We start from the raw sequence: 15,192 nt of genomic DNA, 5'->3' as shown, positions 1-15,192 counted from the left end.
CCATATGTCACTCTGTCTCTTCAGTACTTCACCCTTTCCGTTGCCTCTACACAACCTAGCATATCCTCTGTCTCATCTTTATTCACACCATAAAAGATCTCACTGCCCCTCCCACTCACTACCCATCCCATCTTACCTCTCCATACCAACGTCTGCCACTCATCCCTGAGACAGTCTCCTTCCACCACCAAACTCCTCCTCCTTTTTGCACTACAATTCCTTTTTCTGTTTTCCTTCCTCCTGGGACTCAGTCCATTCCCACTCACTTATAACCTTTGTTGTGTCTTCTCTATCCATTCTTAATAATTTTAGCTGCTGCACAGATACTGTCTTGAGCCTTTCCCTTTCATTTCTTCTCCATAAACATTCTCTCTTATCTGGGTTGTTTCCATCTCCCTACCCTTTGGTCTCCTCTGTCTCTAGCCTATTCTCCTTTCCTTAGGAGATGGATCACAGAGATCTTTGGGCACATCAGTGTTTTCTCACCACTTCTAGACAAGATACACCATAGTCACTGCCGATAATCCACCTTGGCCACTTGGATATTGCTCCTTGAGTATAAATGCCCCCTTAACTTATTTAGTAACCTCCCTTTTTACTCCTTATTCTGCCCAGCCCCTACCTCTGCCTAATGCCCCCAGTAATCACATGCCACACATTTTTATGGTCAGCACAATTACATTACACCATACATCCATAAACATACACCGCTACAGGTGTCGCAAGGCATCAGTTACTCAGACTGAGGCGGCTTCAATATAGTTTCCTTAAACTTTAGAAATACTTTTCTGTTAATGTAATACTTCAGACATGACACTGTAGCTAATTCTATTTTATCTGTTACTGAAACATTTAGGAGAAGCTCCACATCCACCTTCTCCTGGGTGACATCCCACCCCCTACAAACTATCCATCTTCGCCATCACTTGCAGCAAGCTCTAACTAACTTTCTAGATCCTTCTGAATACAACAATGTATGTTTTTTAGGAAAGCACAGTTTCGCGTGTGTTCAAACTTAACATACAAGATTCTCAATTCTTATATCAAAGTTGATCATAGCATACCTTGCTGAACTCATAAACTAACTGATGTTTGCATTGTCTACAACAATACATTCAGTAATACATAATATTAACTTCTCCTCTGCCTACTAAGGAATCAAACATAGATCAAAGATAAAAGGAGCAGCCTCTGCATACTAGAACATATGTTTTAAACAAACTTGTTCTATGTTAATTACATTAGAGAAGGAATGACCCTTAATTCTTACCTCAGGATATATAACATACAAACACACTAACTACAGTTTTAAATCTCCATCAGTCACCCTGTAGCAGACCTGAAGGCTATCACTTCCATTGTAACTGTCCAACAGTTTTATATGACTAACATTTGCAATGTCCATAATGTCTCCATTGCTTGCCCTTCAGCACACCTAAAGTTCATCCCTTCCTCTTTACTTACAGCTGTCCAACAGTTTTACATTAGTTATATTTTCATTGAAAGTAATCTGTATCCATTGATTGTTTTTGGTGGGAGTGGAAGTTATCTTGTCTTCTACATTAACTACTGTTCATCATTATTACAAATGGTAAACATCACAAAAATACATTTGTCCATCTAGAAATATCCTACGTTACCCACTAGGCCAATGTCTGAAATGGTGGTCTCCTCTCCCATCTCCTCATAGAACAATAAAATCTTATGTTAGTCTTAAGTCCAAAAATCTACTTCTTTATATTCTCACTCTTTCATACTTTCTCTCCTTCCATTGTCTTCATCTGTTTATTGGCTTCATCATTTGCTGCACCTACTCACTCCTGTTTTGTCTTCTCTCTCCTTTTCAAAGTACAGATGTCCAACACATATAAAACAAAATTTTAACATAATAAAGTATCCTCAGCCCTGAGCCACCCCCGCACTTCCCCAATAAGTCTGCGTTTACTGTGTTTCGATTCTATGCCTAGCTTTCCTTGCAAGGTTTGATCTTGTCATGCCTTTTATAAGCCAGCTGGTGGTTTGAGTTGTCTTCACTATCTGCCTGGGTTGGAATTTATCCCCAGTCCCTCTTTTATCCTGTCTTGGAGTATCATGGTCCACCTCCTCCTACAGGTCAGCTCACTCTTCCGTCTTCTTTTCCTTCTTCAGGTCACATTGGTGAGTCCACAATGACGTCCTCCCTTTGACTTCAGGGGTCTTTTAATGGTGATACATTCCTATGTTCCTCCTCCTTTCTTTCTCCTCTTTAGCAGGGGTATGTTGTGCCACCTTATTCATCCCTAGCAAAACACAAACTGTTTACTGAGCCCTGTCCACCTCAACTCTCACTTCCAAAGGGGCATGTTTGGGAATTCGTTTTCCCTTCCCCACAGAAGTATCACTGTCTCCCCTTCCTGCCAATCCTTCCATGTCGCTTACTGCTGTGGCACCAGAAACTTTCACACTCCTCAACTTCCTTCTCAGCGTACCTCCATTGGGATTCCCCTTCCTCTATTGCCTGGAAGTATCTGTTTCTCACAATTATTTGTACCTGCATAGTGTCCACAAATAATCTGTTAGCCTCCTTTTTAGTGTGGCAGTAATACACCCATTCCTGCTACTTCATTTTTATAATTGTTGGCTACACCATACAACCTAGTGCTCCCTCCAGCCTCAGCTGCTATAGCACTAACCCCATTTCCACTCTTGATTTTTGTACTAAAGCCAGACATTCTCCCACCACTTTCTCTCTTATACTCCCTATATGTAGAGGCCTCTTCCAGGCTGTTTGTCTCTTTTGTTTTGATGACTGGGCATCTTGATAATGATATGCCTGCCCGGAGCACCTGGACAACTGTTTGGTTCCCCTACCCTATTCACCTATCAAATTATAGGTCCAACCTACTACTCTCTTTGACTAGCTTGGTGACTCAAGCATGTACAGATTTTGTGATATCTCCTGGACTCTTTCCTTCATTCCTGTTATTCAAAAATTCTCTCTTCTGGATATGTTCTCCAAGTCAACCATTTTGAAGTTCAGTTTATTTAGTCTGGACTTAAGTATTAATAATTTGTTGTGTCTTCCAACATTATCCTCAAGTACCTCCAGTGCTGGCTCTTCTTCCAGCAAGTTTTGCTCAAGTCACCTTCTCACCCTTTTTTACATACCCCACTATGGTCTGCATATTCCCCATATTTAACTTCTTTAAAATAACATTATATCAATACTCCTGTTTTCCCATCTTGCATTCCTTCCTCCAGTTCATATCACAACTAATCAACAGCTTTATAATCTTATTATAATTTGTTCTCCCTGTGTATCCATAACACTTTCATAATCCAGGCAGGCACTAAACTGAGGTATGGAGGGAATGCTTTCTGGACATTAAAACCGTGTTTCAGTGATTCTACATATACAGATATCTTCCAAATGCAGGACAGTCTCAAGGTTGGACAACTTGTTGATTACACTTTGGCACTGAACACAGACACCTTCATTTGGTCCTGTTTTGACACTGATATGTTTGCTACGTTGGAATGTTCATTGAGTGAACTTTGATCAAAAAAGGCATCATGGGTGCAGCAAGGGCTTTGGTCAGTATGCGATAGCCTTTAAACAAAAGGTGCTGACCATCCTTTGCAAAACAAGAAGGACTATAAACCAATTTGTTCCATGATGTCACATACTGGATTCATAGGTTCATAGATTAGTACTAGGCTAACTGCCTTTGTGGGACATTTTATGTCTAGCCAGTTAACCCATGTGAGAATCAAACCTTGCACCTTGTGGCTGCTGTAAGGCAAATATCTTAACCATTATGCCAACCTCACTCTAGAATAGCAGCAATTATTTAGCCAATTGTTGAAGCCAATCATCTTTTGTTTGTACCTTGGCATCCTTCATGGAGAAGAAAGGATTCCACTCAGTATCAGGGTCTTGCCAGCATTTGTCACATGCACAGAGGGCTCAGACATGCCTCTCTGAATCTCCCTCAGGGACTTTCAGTCCAAGTCATCCCCCCACACTACTTCTATGTCAAAGTTCATACCTCTCAACTGTCTAGATGTTTGCAGAATATCCAGATTTTTGACTCATATTTTTGGTGTGTTCCTCATAAAATGTGTGTTATTCTGTCAAATCAGTGAGGATTGAATTCATTAAATAATATAATTAAATTCACTAAATAATGACAGACACTTGAGTTTCAAACTTCATATCCTTCATCAAATGCATGCTAACACAAAACCTTTCATTCTAGCAGCTTTCTAGGGTTGCTGGCATGACCACTTTGAAGTATCAGTCTTCAGACACTTTTTAACTGCTAGCATGTGAACACAACCAGGTGATGTTTCCTTCTTATAACCTAATACCAGCATCAAGAACTGTTACACAAGAACAATTCTATTCGTAGGTTCATAGATGTATACTAGTCACATGACCACTGGGGCCCTTATAAGCCTAGCTGTGCAACTCAAACGTGAAACACAAATGTGATTTATATAGGGGGGAAATTTTCTGACTGCCTCTGCCCATCAGAAAAATAGGCGTCAGACCAGGAGTGAACTTCTGATTACCCATCCATTGGTCCAAGTTGCACTAAAATAGAGATAGGGAGGAACTCTGCTTCACATGGATCGGGAGCCTGTTTCAGAGAATGGGAATTCTCTGAGAAACATATCTGGCATGTCCTACTTATGTCTCAAGCAAAATTTAGGTCTTTCAGTCTAGTAGTTCTAATACTGTTTGCTTGTGGATTTCCAAATGGCTCATCAAAACAGGGTCCAAGGATGCCTTGTATACCAGGCAAAGATCACCTCTCAGAAGTCTGTATGATTCTGATTAAAGAGACAGGGCTTTAAGGCAATCAGTGTAGGACACTGTGTTTACTCCTTGTATTCTTTTTCTAAGGAACTTTTGTGGATGTTCCAGTTGCTGAATGTGTCTGGTCAGATGCATACTGAAGGAGATATTATACTCTGTGATGGGTCCTGATTAGGGCCAAGTACAGTGGTATGATGACCTCTCTGGACCTAGATGCCATGACCCTGATTATAAGTTGAATAACTTAGAAGGATTTTCTTACTACCTTGTACACATGTTGGTCGAAGGCTAGGTTTCTATCTACATGAGTTCCCAGATCCCTGACTAGTGAATCAACTTTAAGGGCTGTTTTAGTACTGACATAGTTACTCAGGGTGGCAGACATCCTAAAAGGTACTATAATGCATTTCTTGGTACTGAGTGTTAAGCCATGGTTTGGCACCAAATATTTGTCTGTGTTAGAATTCCTGAAGAGTGTTCTCATCTTGAGGGGATTCAGTGACTTCTAGTTTACAATCATCTACAAACTTGGTTAGCCAGAGGCCTTTGACATTGGCTTTGGCATCCGAGAAGTAGATGTCAAAGAGGAGTGGGCCTCACACAGAGCCTTGGGGAAACCCATGGGTCACCAGTCTCTTTGTGGTGGTGGCCTCACAGATTCTAACTTTCTATGCCCTATCAGAGAGCTAGCTAGCTATCCAGAGTGTTACAAAGGGTTTATACCTAGTTACATAAGTTTGTTGACAATGCCTGAGTAGGGTATTGTATCAAATGCTTTAGCCAAATCTAGGTAGGCAGTATGTATTGTTTGCCCTCATCCATTGCCCTAGTGATCTTTTCAAGTATGTCCACCAGATCACAAGATCCAGTAAGCATGACCTTCCTTTGACCAAGCCATGCTGGCATGGAGCCTGTGTCTGGAGATCTTCCATGTCCTTTTTGATAATTTCCATGATAATTATTTCCATGATTTTGCAAAAAAGACTAGTCAAACTAATGGGTCTGTAGTTTCCAGGATCTGTTGAAGGTCCTCCCTTATGAAGCAGGGTGGCTGTTGCAGTCCTCCATTAATGTGGCACAAAGCCTGTTTTAAGACTATAGTTAAATAATGACTCCAGGGGTCCTAATAAGTCTGTTCAGGGGGCATCCTGGGATGTTATCAGGGCCCATTGAGGTTATGTTCTTGACTTTAGCAAGCATAGCCAGTACATGCTCCCTAGTTATAGTTGGAGGGGCTATGTGACGGTATTTTTTGGGTGATGGTTGGGGGTGAGAGAGGGGGTGAAGATGGCACTGAATTTGACTGCTAACAAGTTTGCTATATCGCCAGGCTCAGTGAAGTTAAAAATAACAGTTAACTCTCCCTAATACCTTTTTCCCATTAGTCATCAAATTTTGCAGTGTTTCTCACACAAGGTATGGCAAGCCCCCCCAGTGCTTCCTTTATGACCTTCACATTAAGTCAAGCAGCCAAGGTGGCTTGCCAGGCTATGGGAGAAACATGTTACATCCATCCATCCTCAACCCCTTTTTCCCCATTTTGCACATGGGGTCGGGATGTCACTTCAACAATGACAATCATCTCGAGTCAAGGTTTACACTGCTGGGTGGCTAGCCTTGCTGCAGTAGTTCATCTGTACCACTCACTTGCACACACACACTCGCTCTTATGGCCAATTTATAATGTCCAGTCCACCTACTACATGTTTTTGGAATGTGGGAGGAAACAGGAACACCCAGAGAAAACCCATGAGACCTCAGGGAGGACATGCAAACTCCGCACAGAAGGCACTGCAGCTGAGAATCAAACTGGAGAACCTCTTGCTGTGAGGCAATAACACTAATCGCTGCATTACTGTGGCCACCCAAACATGTTACATGTATCTTCCTATTTCACTGTTACCTTTGTGTCACCCCCCCCCCATGTATATGACTAATCTCCTCCTTATCACCTCATTCCTTTAAATACTACAAAAACACTTTCTAATCAAACATCACTTCTGTCTTTTGAATTTTGTTTGCAATGTGTATGTTGTTCCATTGAATAGTATCACATATTGTATTGTATTGTATTGTTTTGTACCAGCCATCTATCATTTTGCATTATGTTTCCACCTGCATTTGTGAAGTCCTTTCACATGTTTGTGATCACATCCAAATCATGTTTAATTTTTTTTCATAAATCTTATTGATTTTCACCACAGCTCTTAGCATCAGCAGTGTTACTGAGCACAAACTCAATATTTGGCTCCCTCTCTCGCCCCATTGTTTTCTGTCCACCTTACTCCTTTCAAACCAGGGCCCTGAAGGAGGGAGACCTTACAGTAAGTGACCAGGGAATTGTCCATAAAGGAGATCAGGGCATGCCAGTTAATGCCATCCTGACAGCTACGTAGGACTTTTTGGTAAGTCTTACCCGCTGTCCTTCCTAGTGCCCAATGTGTATTATATATACATATACTACTAAGCTGGAAGCCTTGGTTTAGAAGATGAACTGCAAGCCCTTGGCTATAATATTAATTTCACCCTTTAGCATACCTCTCAGCTATCCAGAATTCCTCAGAATGTCTATTTTGTGGCTTCATCTTCTTAAATTTGTAGTTTTCTAACAAATCACTGAGGACTGCAGTCACAAAATAATGACACAAGTTTCAAATGCCATATCCTTTAGAAAATGTATGCTATCACAAAACCTTTTGTTCTAATTGCTTTCTAAGTTTACAAGAGCAATATTTTAAAAAAAAAATCTGTCCCTGATTTTGGACCTTTGAATGTTCCACTCATTATTTTTGGCTTTGTCCAGAATTCTTGAGCAAGTGAGCTGACAGGTATGCCCCTTGAGATAGGAAAGCTGGAAAAATTCTCCTCCTCCTCAGGGTTCATTATTTGAACCCACATCACATGGGCTGCTTCTCCTCCTCAGGGATCATTAATTGAACCTACATCATATGAGCTGCTGCTCCTCCTCCTCCTCCTCCTCAGGGATCATTATTTGAACCCACATCACATGGGCTGCTCCTCTTCCTCAAGGATCATTAATTGAACCTGCATCACACGGGCTGCTTCTCCTCCTCAGAGATCATTAATTGAACCCGCATCACATGGGCTGCTCCTCCTCAGGGATCATTAATTGAACCTACTTCATATGGGCTGCTCCTCCACCTCAGGGATCATTAATTGAACCCATGTCACATGGGCTGTAGTCAGGGATACAGACAGCCTTATGCATCACACGGCTGGAGCCTTTTATGACAGTTCTGAGATTTCTTTTCTCACTCATTCATATGTAGCAGCTGTAGAATATCACGGATCTGGCAGCCTACCCACATGGTTAGATTGTTGAGAATTTTCTGAAAAATCAAATTAAAATGCACAAGACACGAACACATAAAACCTTAGGCGGTCATTAATCAACATAGTGACACTTCAAATGTTTCAAAACACAATTTTTTTTCAGGAGGTAAAACCCCCTCCCTATACCCGAGACTATGACTATATCTTTCCTTCTGTCTCTCTCTCTCTCTCTCTCTCTCTATATATATATATATATATATATTCTTATTTACATACACAGACACATACATGCACGCACCAACTCAGAGATTGTGCAAACTCAGAGAAGAGGAAAAAAGTGATAACCATAACATTCAGCCTTCTCCAAGTTTAAATCTTATTGCAGGATATTTGCAGCCTTCCTGTGATGATGTGGTGAGTGTCTCTTAGATGTCCAGCATCAAATGGTAAGTTTCCCATTAAAAGGATACAACAACAATAAAAGTTCTTCAGGGAAAAGTCGTCTTTACAATGATGGTGGACAATATATTCACAGTCTTTACATCCATAAATAAATATGCTAGAATCCTACAAAATCCAGAATTATGTTTTTCTCTAAATTTCATTGGCAACTTTACACATCTTGAAACTGTGCGACCAAGACACATAATGTCAGTAACACTTTTGTTCACCCAGAACAGAGCATTCACTTGATCACATGAGATTCCTTTCTGGGTGCTTATTTACTGAAATAATTACAGAAATATAAAAAATGCTGCACAACTTACAGTAGAACTATCAGTGACACTTTCCTTCAGCATCTTCTAGACTTCATCTGATATTAAGCAGTTTGAAAGTCACTTGATTTTGGAAATTAATGTACATATGGAAATATTGCATATATTATAAATTACCAATAAACAACTAGCAGTATCGCCAATACAGTACATTAAGAAAAGTGAAAGTACATTTTTCTGTCTCCCACCATGCAATTTCACACTGTACCCCTCAATAACATGTAGCTTACTCAGTTATGAAAATATGAATTTGAATAGGAAATTTGAAAATAAATGTAACAATCTGACAATATTTGCTGTGGACTGCATCCTAGATTATTGTGTCCTTTAATCTTTCACACTTTACTTTTTTCATGTGGTCCAAATTAACTGGAACATCAATTAGCTTAGGAAGTGACCCGGAAATTGTTGCAAAACCGTATAAAATAATGAATGTCAAAACGAAGTGAAAGAGATAATGCTATGATACTCTCTGGTTATAATGCTGTGATACTCTCTGGTTTTATTGCTGTGATACTCTCTGGTTATAATGCTGTGATACTCTCTGGTTTTAATGTTGTGATACTCTCTGGTTATAATGCTGTGATACTCTCTGGTTTTAATGCTGTGATACCCTCTGGTTATAATGCTGTGATACTCTCTGGTTATAATGCTGTGATACTCTCTGGTTTTAATGCTGTGATACCCTCTGGTTATAATGCTGTGATACTCTCTGGTTATAATGCTGTGATACTCTCTGGTTTATTTGGCATAAACTGAAAATCTTCATTTCACTTTCTCAGCTTTTTTGGTTTCTCCTGTTTTCAAAAAAATGATGCTTCTGGTTGACAAGCTAGCACCTTCTTACTTGTCAAGTACTCTATCCTCTCCATTATGATTTGTCAAAAAACTTAAGATTTGCAGTGTTAGCTTTTTCAGCCATGTTTTGTTGTCTTTGATCTTCAGACATAGTGATTTGTGCATGTTCATTTCCTAGGCTTACCTGTCAGCATCACCCAGCCCAAGTGAAGAGTTACACTGCAGTGTTTCCCGCATTGCAGCCATCCCATCAGGAAGCCGATTTAATCTTCGTGTGTACAAACCAAGGCCGCCATCAGTCATGTACCTGAAAACAGAAATTAAAACAAATATGTAATTTTAAATTACATCAGAACACAAACACACAGATTTTGATGACATATAAACACTGTTTGGCTTACTCTATCTGCCCATTTCTCTACTTTCTGGGCAAGATACAGATCTACTTTAACTAGCAGCTCACACCCAACTCCCCCCACAAGAACTGCCTTATGTCTGTCTAAACTATCTGTAAACTATAATACTGTTTAACAGTGCAACATGTTCAGAAGAATACTCCAATAGTTCACAACCCTTTCTGTAAAATAAAAATAATTCCCTACATCACCACTGAGACATTCACCTTGTATTTTCAAGCTATGTTATCTTCTTCTCATACAGATTTGTTTCTGAAAGATGGTGTGATGCCCCTACACTGGCCCAGTAATCAACGAGCCTCAATCCTCACCACTAGCAACAGTGAGGGACATACACAATGTGAGGATGACAAGTACACACACAGTAAAGTGCAATTTCCCTTAAGAGCACACACAGATCACAGTCAGTCTGGGGCTGTTTTCAACCTCTTTCTCCAGATCCCTAGTAAGATTCCCCACTGACACAGCTATTAGGTTAAGATCTCAGCTGAGTAGCCAAGTTAAGACCTTCAGCACCCTCTCTGTCCAACCAGTGCTTCGTGTCCCTGCCCAAGTAGCTGACACACACAAACTTTGAGATTTGATTGATATAGAAACATGAAAAAACAACAAGGCAAACAAACTAAAAAAACAAATCTCTGAGCAGCGAAGTAAGGAAGGCACGTACAAAGTAGAATAGTTAAGCACTTTTCGTTTATGTATAACACAAACTTCTTCAGATAATAAACAAGTTAAAATGATCAAGTTAAATACAAGTGAATACCTTCAATTAACCAATCAGTTAAGTTTTAGAACAGTGACACCCATTTTTAAAAACACATAACATAAAACGTTAGATACATAAAACCAATGAACAGTTATTCAAATTTATAAAAACATCAAAAATGCATATGTGTATATATGTTGAAAACTGTGCAAAATCTATGTTTATAAACTATATATCTAAACCTTCACTCCCTTATTGACAAGCTATTTCAAAAATGTCTATAACTAGTTCTGAACAAGTTTTAACGAACTAAACTTTTAAGCTTTAGTATACTACTAATAGTACACCCTTCATTTAGCCCTGGCTGGGTATAGGCGTTCAATCTGATTTGCCATGTTAATTCTAGTTCCTCCAATCTAAGTTCTACTGGCCCACCCCGTAATTTGGTGTTAACTTGATCTATCACAATAAACTTGAAATGGTGGTCAGAAAGTTGATCAACAAGTTTGCCTTGTGGTCAGAGGTTTATGTCGGTGAGTGCAGGTGATGCCCAACCTTTGACACGAACTTTAGTACAACCTGTGATTAATTCCATGGATTGTAGGAGTAGCAACGACGGAGTGGATACTATGTCGAATCAAATTCAAACCGTCGTATCAAAAGCAAAACCACCATTATCGGATGTGGTTCAGTCTGACAATTCTTTTACTGCAGGTAATCATTTTAACTTTAGTAACTGGTTGGCCAACAGTTCGTTTTTTGGTTCAGAAAATTATAAAATACAATCTCACAACGTAAATGTTAACAACGAAGTATCTTCGATATCTACCAACCTAGGTGAGCTTGACAAATTATTGGTTAAGCTAAAGAAAATTCAACTAGAGGTTTCATATTTTAACGAATGTCTTAAACATAAAGTGGTCCCCAAAGGACTTAGGCGCTGGCAATACCCTACTGGTTTAGAAGCCAACTCTCAATTCCATTTAGATATTGTGGCTCTTTTCGACCGTCAGGATTTGGAGCTTATTGAATTGATGTGTAAACACTACCTATTGTCCGTCGATGAACTTACCAAAACTGTTTGTGAGCTTGATGAAAGAATCAAACTGGATAAAGAATTTGCTCGCTATAAATACGAATATAATAGAATTTTCACAAGTATTGACTCGTATTTATGTAAGTTGAAGTCTAATAAAGTTAAAAAATTGGATAGAGATTTGAAGGCTTACAACGAAGGTATAGCATATCCTAAACCTTCGTTAGCACAAACATGGCAAAGCTATAAAAAACCTGGCCAGTTTAATTGTAGTAACAACACAAACAGTATGTCTGGTGAATTTAATTTTGTTGCTGATGACTTTCCATCTAATGACTCTTTACATCGTGAATCAACACAATCCTTTTCTAATAAAAATGAAGTAGTGCAACAGAACAGTCAGTCTGGGCACTACAATTTGAGATCTAACGACCCTAATTTTTTAGGAGCAAGACAGAAGCAACCAGCCAGATATACTGGTCAAAAGAAAAAACAAAAGAACATTTGATTTATGTCGAGTTTCCTTTTTCAGACCCTGTTATATCTAATGCCTCTTTAATAGAAGTAGACAATTAATCTTGTCTTTTTGTTACTAGTTGTGAAGATAATAATGGAAATGTTGCAGATTATCCTGTTTTGCCAGTAACTAATGAAATAATTTCTTCTGAATGTAACAAACCTGTTCTACTTTACAATGCTAATAGTGATTTTACAGTGTACAATTTTTCACATGTTCTTATTCCATCTGATCTTATTGAATTGTTGTCTAAAGGGTATACCTATGTTCCACCCCAAAAAATTGACATTGTGAAAACTATTAAAGATTTAAAACTTTTCACTAGAAAATTGAATTTAAATTTGATTATGGGTAACTCTACATTTAGTGAGTTTAGCCAGTTTAGGATACCTAGCACCTACAACCCACCTTTACACCCTTTACTTAAAATGTTCGAACAGATATGTGAACTAGATATTCGTAACTTAATAGGGTCTAGGAACTTTAACAGTGCTGAATACTATAGAGAGAAAGAGTGTTTTGATTTTCTAAGGGTTAACGACATTAGGGTATGTAAACCTGATAAAGGTGGAGGTGCTGTCATTTTTGATAATGGTGACTACTCTAATAGGATGTTAAACTTGTTGAATTCCGCTTCGTATGCAGAAAGTTTCCTCTCTGAAATTAATAAAGCTTACAGTTTAATTAAGAATACTATTGAAGATATGTTTATTGAGGGGAGAATCCCCCAAAATGTGTATAACTATATGTCAACTTCTTATCCAAGATTTCCTTGCCTTTTTGGGATACCCAAGATCCACAAGGACCTTATAGATCCTCCTATGAGACCATTAGTGGACAGTAGAGGGTCTCCAACTTATGCATGTGCTAAAGTTGTTGATTCTATTTTACAAAAATATTTAGTTAACATCAAACAAATTTGCAAGGATTCCTGGATGTTCTTGAAGAATATTAATGATTTAGAATTCAACCCTAGTTTCAATTTTCTAACGATCGATGTGAAAGATTTATACACTTGTATTCCCCACGACATTGCTCTGGATTGGGTTAGTGAAACCTTAAAACTACAAGGATGTGTCCCAAGTGAAATAGCCATGGTGATAGAACTTCTTGATTTAATTCTGGATAACAACTTTTTTATTTTTGAAGGAGGTTTTTACCTCCAAAAAATTGGTGTTGCCATGGGCTCACCGTGTGGGGCCAGTGTTGCCAATATGGTTATGGCTCACTGGGAACACTTGTTTATATACCACAATTGTACATTCAAGGATCGTATTATTTTCTACACATGGTTCCTTGACGATATTTTCATCTTATTAGACGGAGATTCAACTTCTAGTTCCCAGCTGGTAGAATATTTTAATTCTACTACCCCTTTTTTGTATTTTACACACACTTTTGATTCATCATCTATTGCTTATTTAGACATTCTGTTAGCAAAAGATACTTCACTTAATATGTGGGCAGCCTCAATCTACAGAAAAACTACCTACTGTAACTCTATGTTACATTTTACTAGTTGTCACCCTCGATATCAAAAGCGTTCTATCATTAAGGGTCAACTTGCTCGTGCAGCCCGCATTATTACAGTTGATGATGTCTTTTACAATGAGTGTAAGTTCATTAAAGAAATGTTTCTTTGTCGGGGATACCCTGAATTTCTTATTGACGAAACTATAGAGGAGGTAGTGACTAAACGCCAGTCACACTTTTATACTCCTATTTTGAACAATTCTTTGTGCCCACCTACACCTACTATACCAGTTGTTGCCTCTGTAACTAATTCTTTCAATACATCATTTATAACATCATTTAATTTAAACAGCAGTGACTGTTTTAAAATTTTATTGAAGAACTGGGATATTTTTAAAGGTGACAACAGAGTATTTTTAAGTGTGGGAGAACGTCCAGCTGTGATTTATAGAAGGGGTAAGAACCTGAAAGAATATTGTAAAAATAACAAGGTTAGTATGGTTAGAACACCAGGAATGTATAAATGTCAATCTTGCAACTACTGTGCTCACATTCTAGAATCTAATAGATTCTTTGTTGATAACCGCCAATCTTCTTTAAAGTTGAGAAACAATTGTAATTCTACAATGGTTGTGTACCTTGCTTTATGTCAGTCATGTCCTGCTTATTATGTAGGCAAGACTGAAAGAAAGTTACGTAACCGTATTTATGAGCATGTATATGCAATTAAGAAGCATAAACTTGAAAATGCATTAGCAAAACATGTTGATCAATTTTCTGATCACCATTTCAAGTTTATTGTGATAGATCAAGTTAACACCAAATTACGGGGTGGGCCAGTAGAACTTAGATTGGAGGAACTAGAATTAACATGGCAAATCAGATTGAACGCCTATACCCAGCCAGGGCTAAATGAAGGGTGTACTATTAGTAGTATACTAAAGCTTAAAAGTTTAGTTCGTTAAAACTTGTTCAGAACTAGTTATAGACATTTTTGAAATAGCTTGTCAATAAGGGAGTGAAGGTTTAGATATATAGTTTATAAACATAGATTTTGCACAGTTTTCAACATATATACACATATGCATTTTTGATGTTTTTATAAATTTGAATAACTGTTCATTGGTTTTATGTATCTAATGTTTTATGTTATGTGTTTTTAAAAATGGGTGTCACTGTTTGTTCTAAAACTTAACTGATTGGTTAACTGAAGGTATTCACTTGTATTTAACTTGATCATTTTAACTTGTTTATTGTCTGAAGAAGTTTGTGTTATACATAAACGAAAAGCGCTTAACTATTCTACTTTGTACGTGCCTTCCTTACTTCGCTGTTCAGAGATTTGTTTTTTGATATAGAAACATACACACACCTG

General features: G+C 38.4%; 1 protein-coding gene across 1 annotated transcript in view; it reads right to left on the bottom strand.

Moving 5' to 3' along the window:
- The window catches only part of LOC122810494 (neuron navigator 2-like), a 2,968,645-nt gene that overhangs the window by 1,698,381 nt on the left and 1,255,072 nt on the right, over window positions 1-15,192 (bottom strand). Inside the window, exon 16 of the mRNA XM_044082075.1 lies at window positions 9,854-9,976. Coding sequence (XP_043938010.1) covers window positions 9,854-9,976 — 123 coding nt within the window. The remainder of the gene's footprint in view (window positions 1-9,853; window positions 9,977-15,192) is intronic.

Source organism: Protopterus annectens, chromosome 9.part0, assembly GCF_019279795.1.
Source record: "Protopterus annectens isolate FY-2018-M chromosome 9.part0, PAN1.0, whole genome shotgun sequence".
NCBI lineage: Eukaryota > Metazoa > Chordata > Ceratodontiformes > Protopteridae > Protopterus > Protopterus annectens.
Note: the sequence above shows the minus strand (reverse complement) of the source record. Positions and strands in the feature narration are given on the sequence as shown.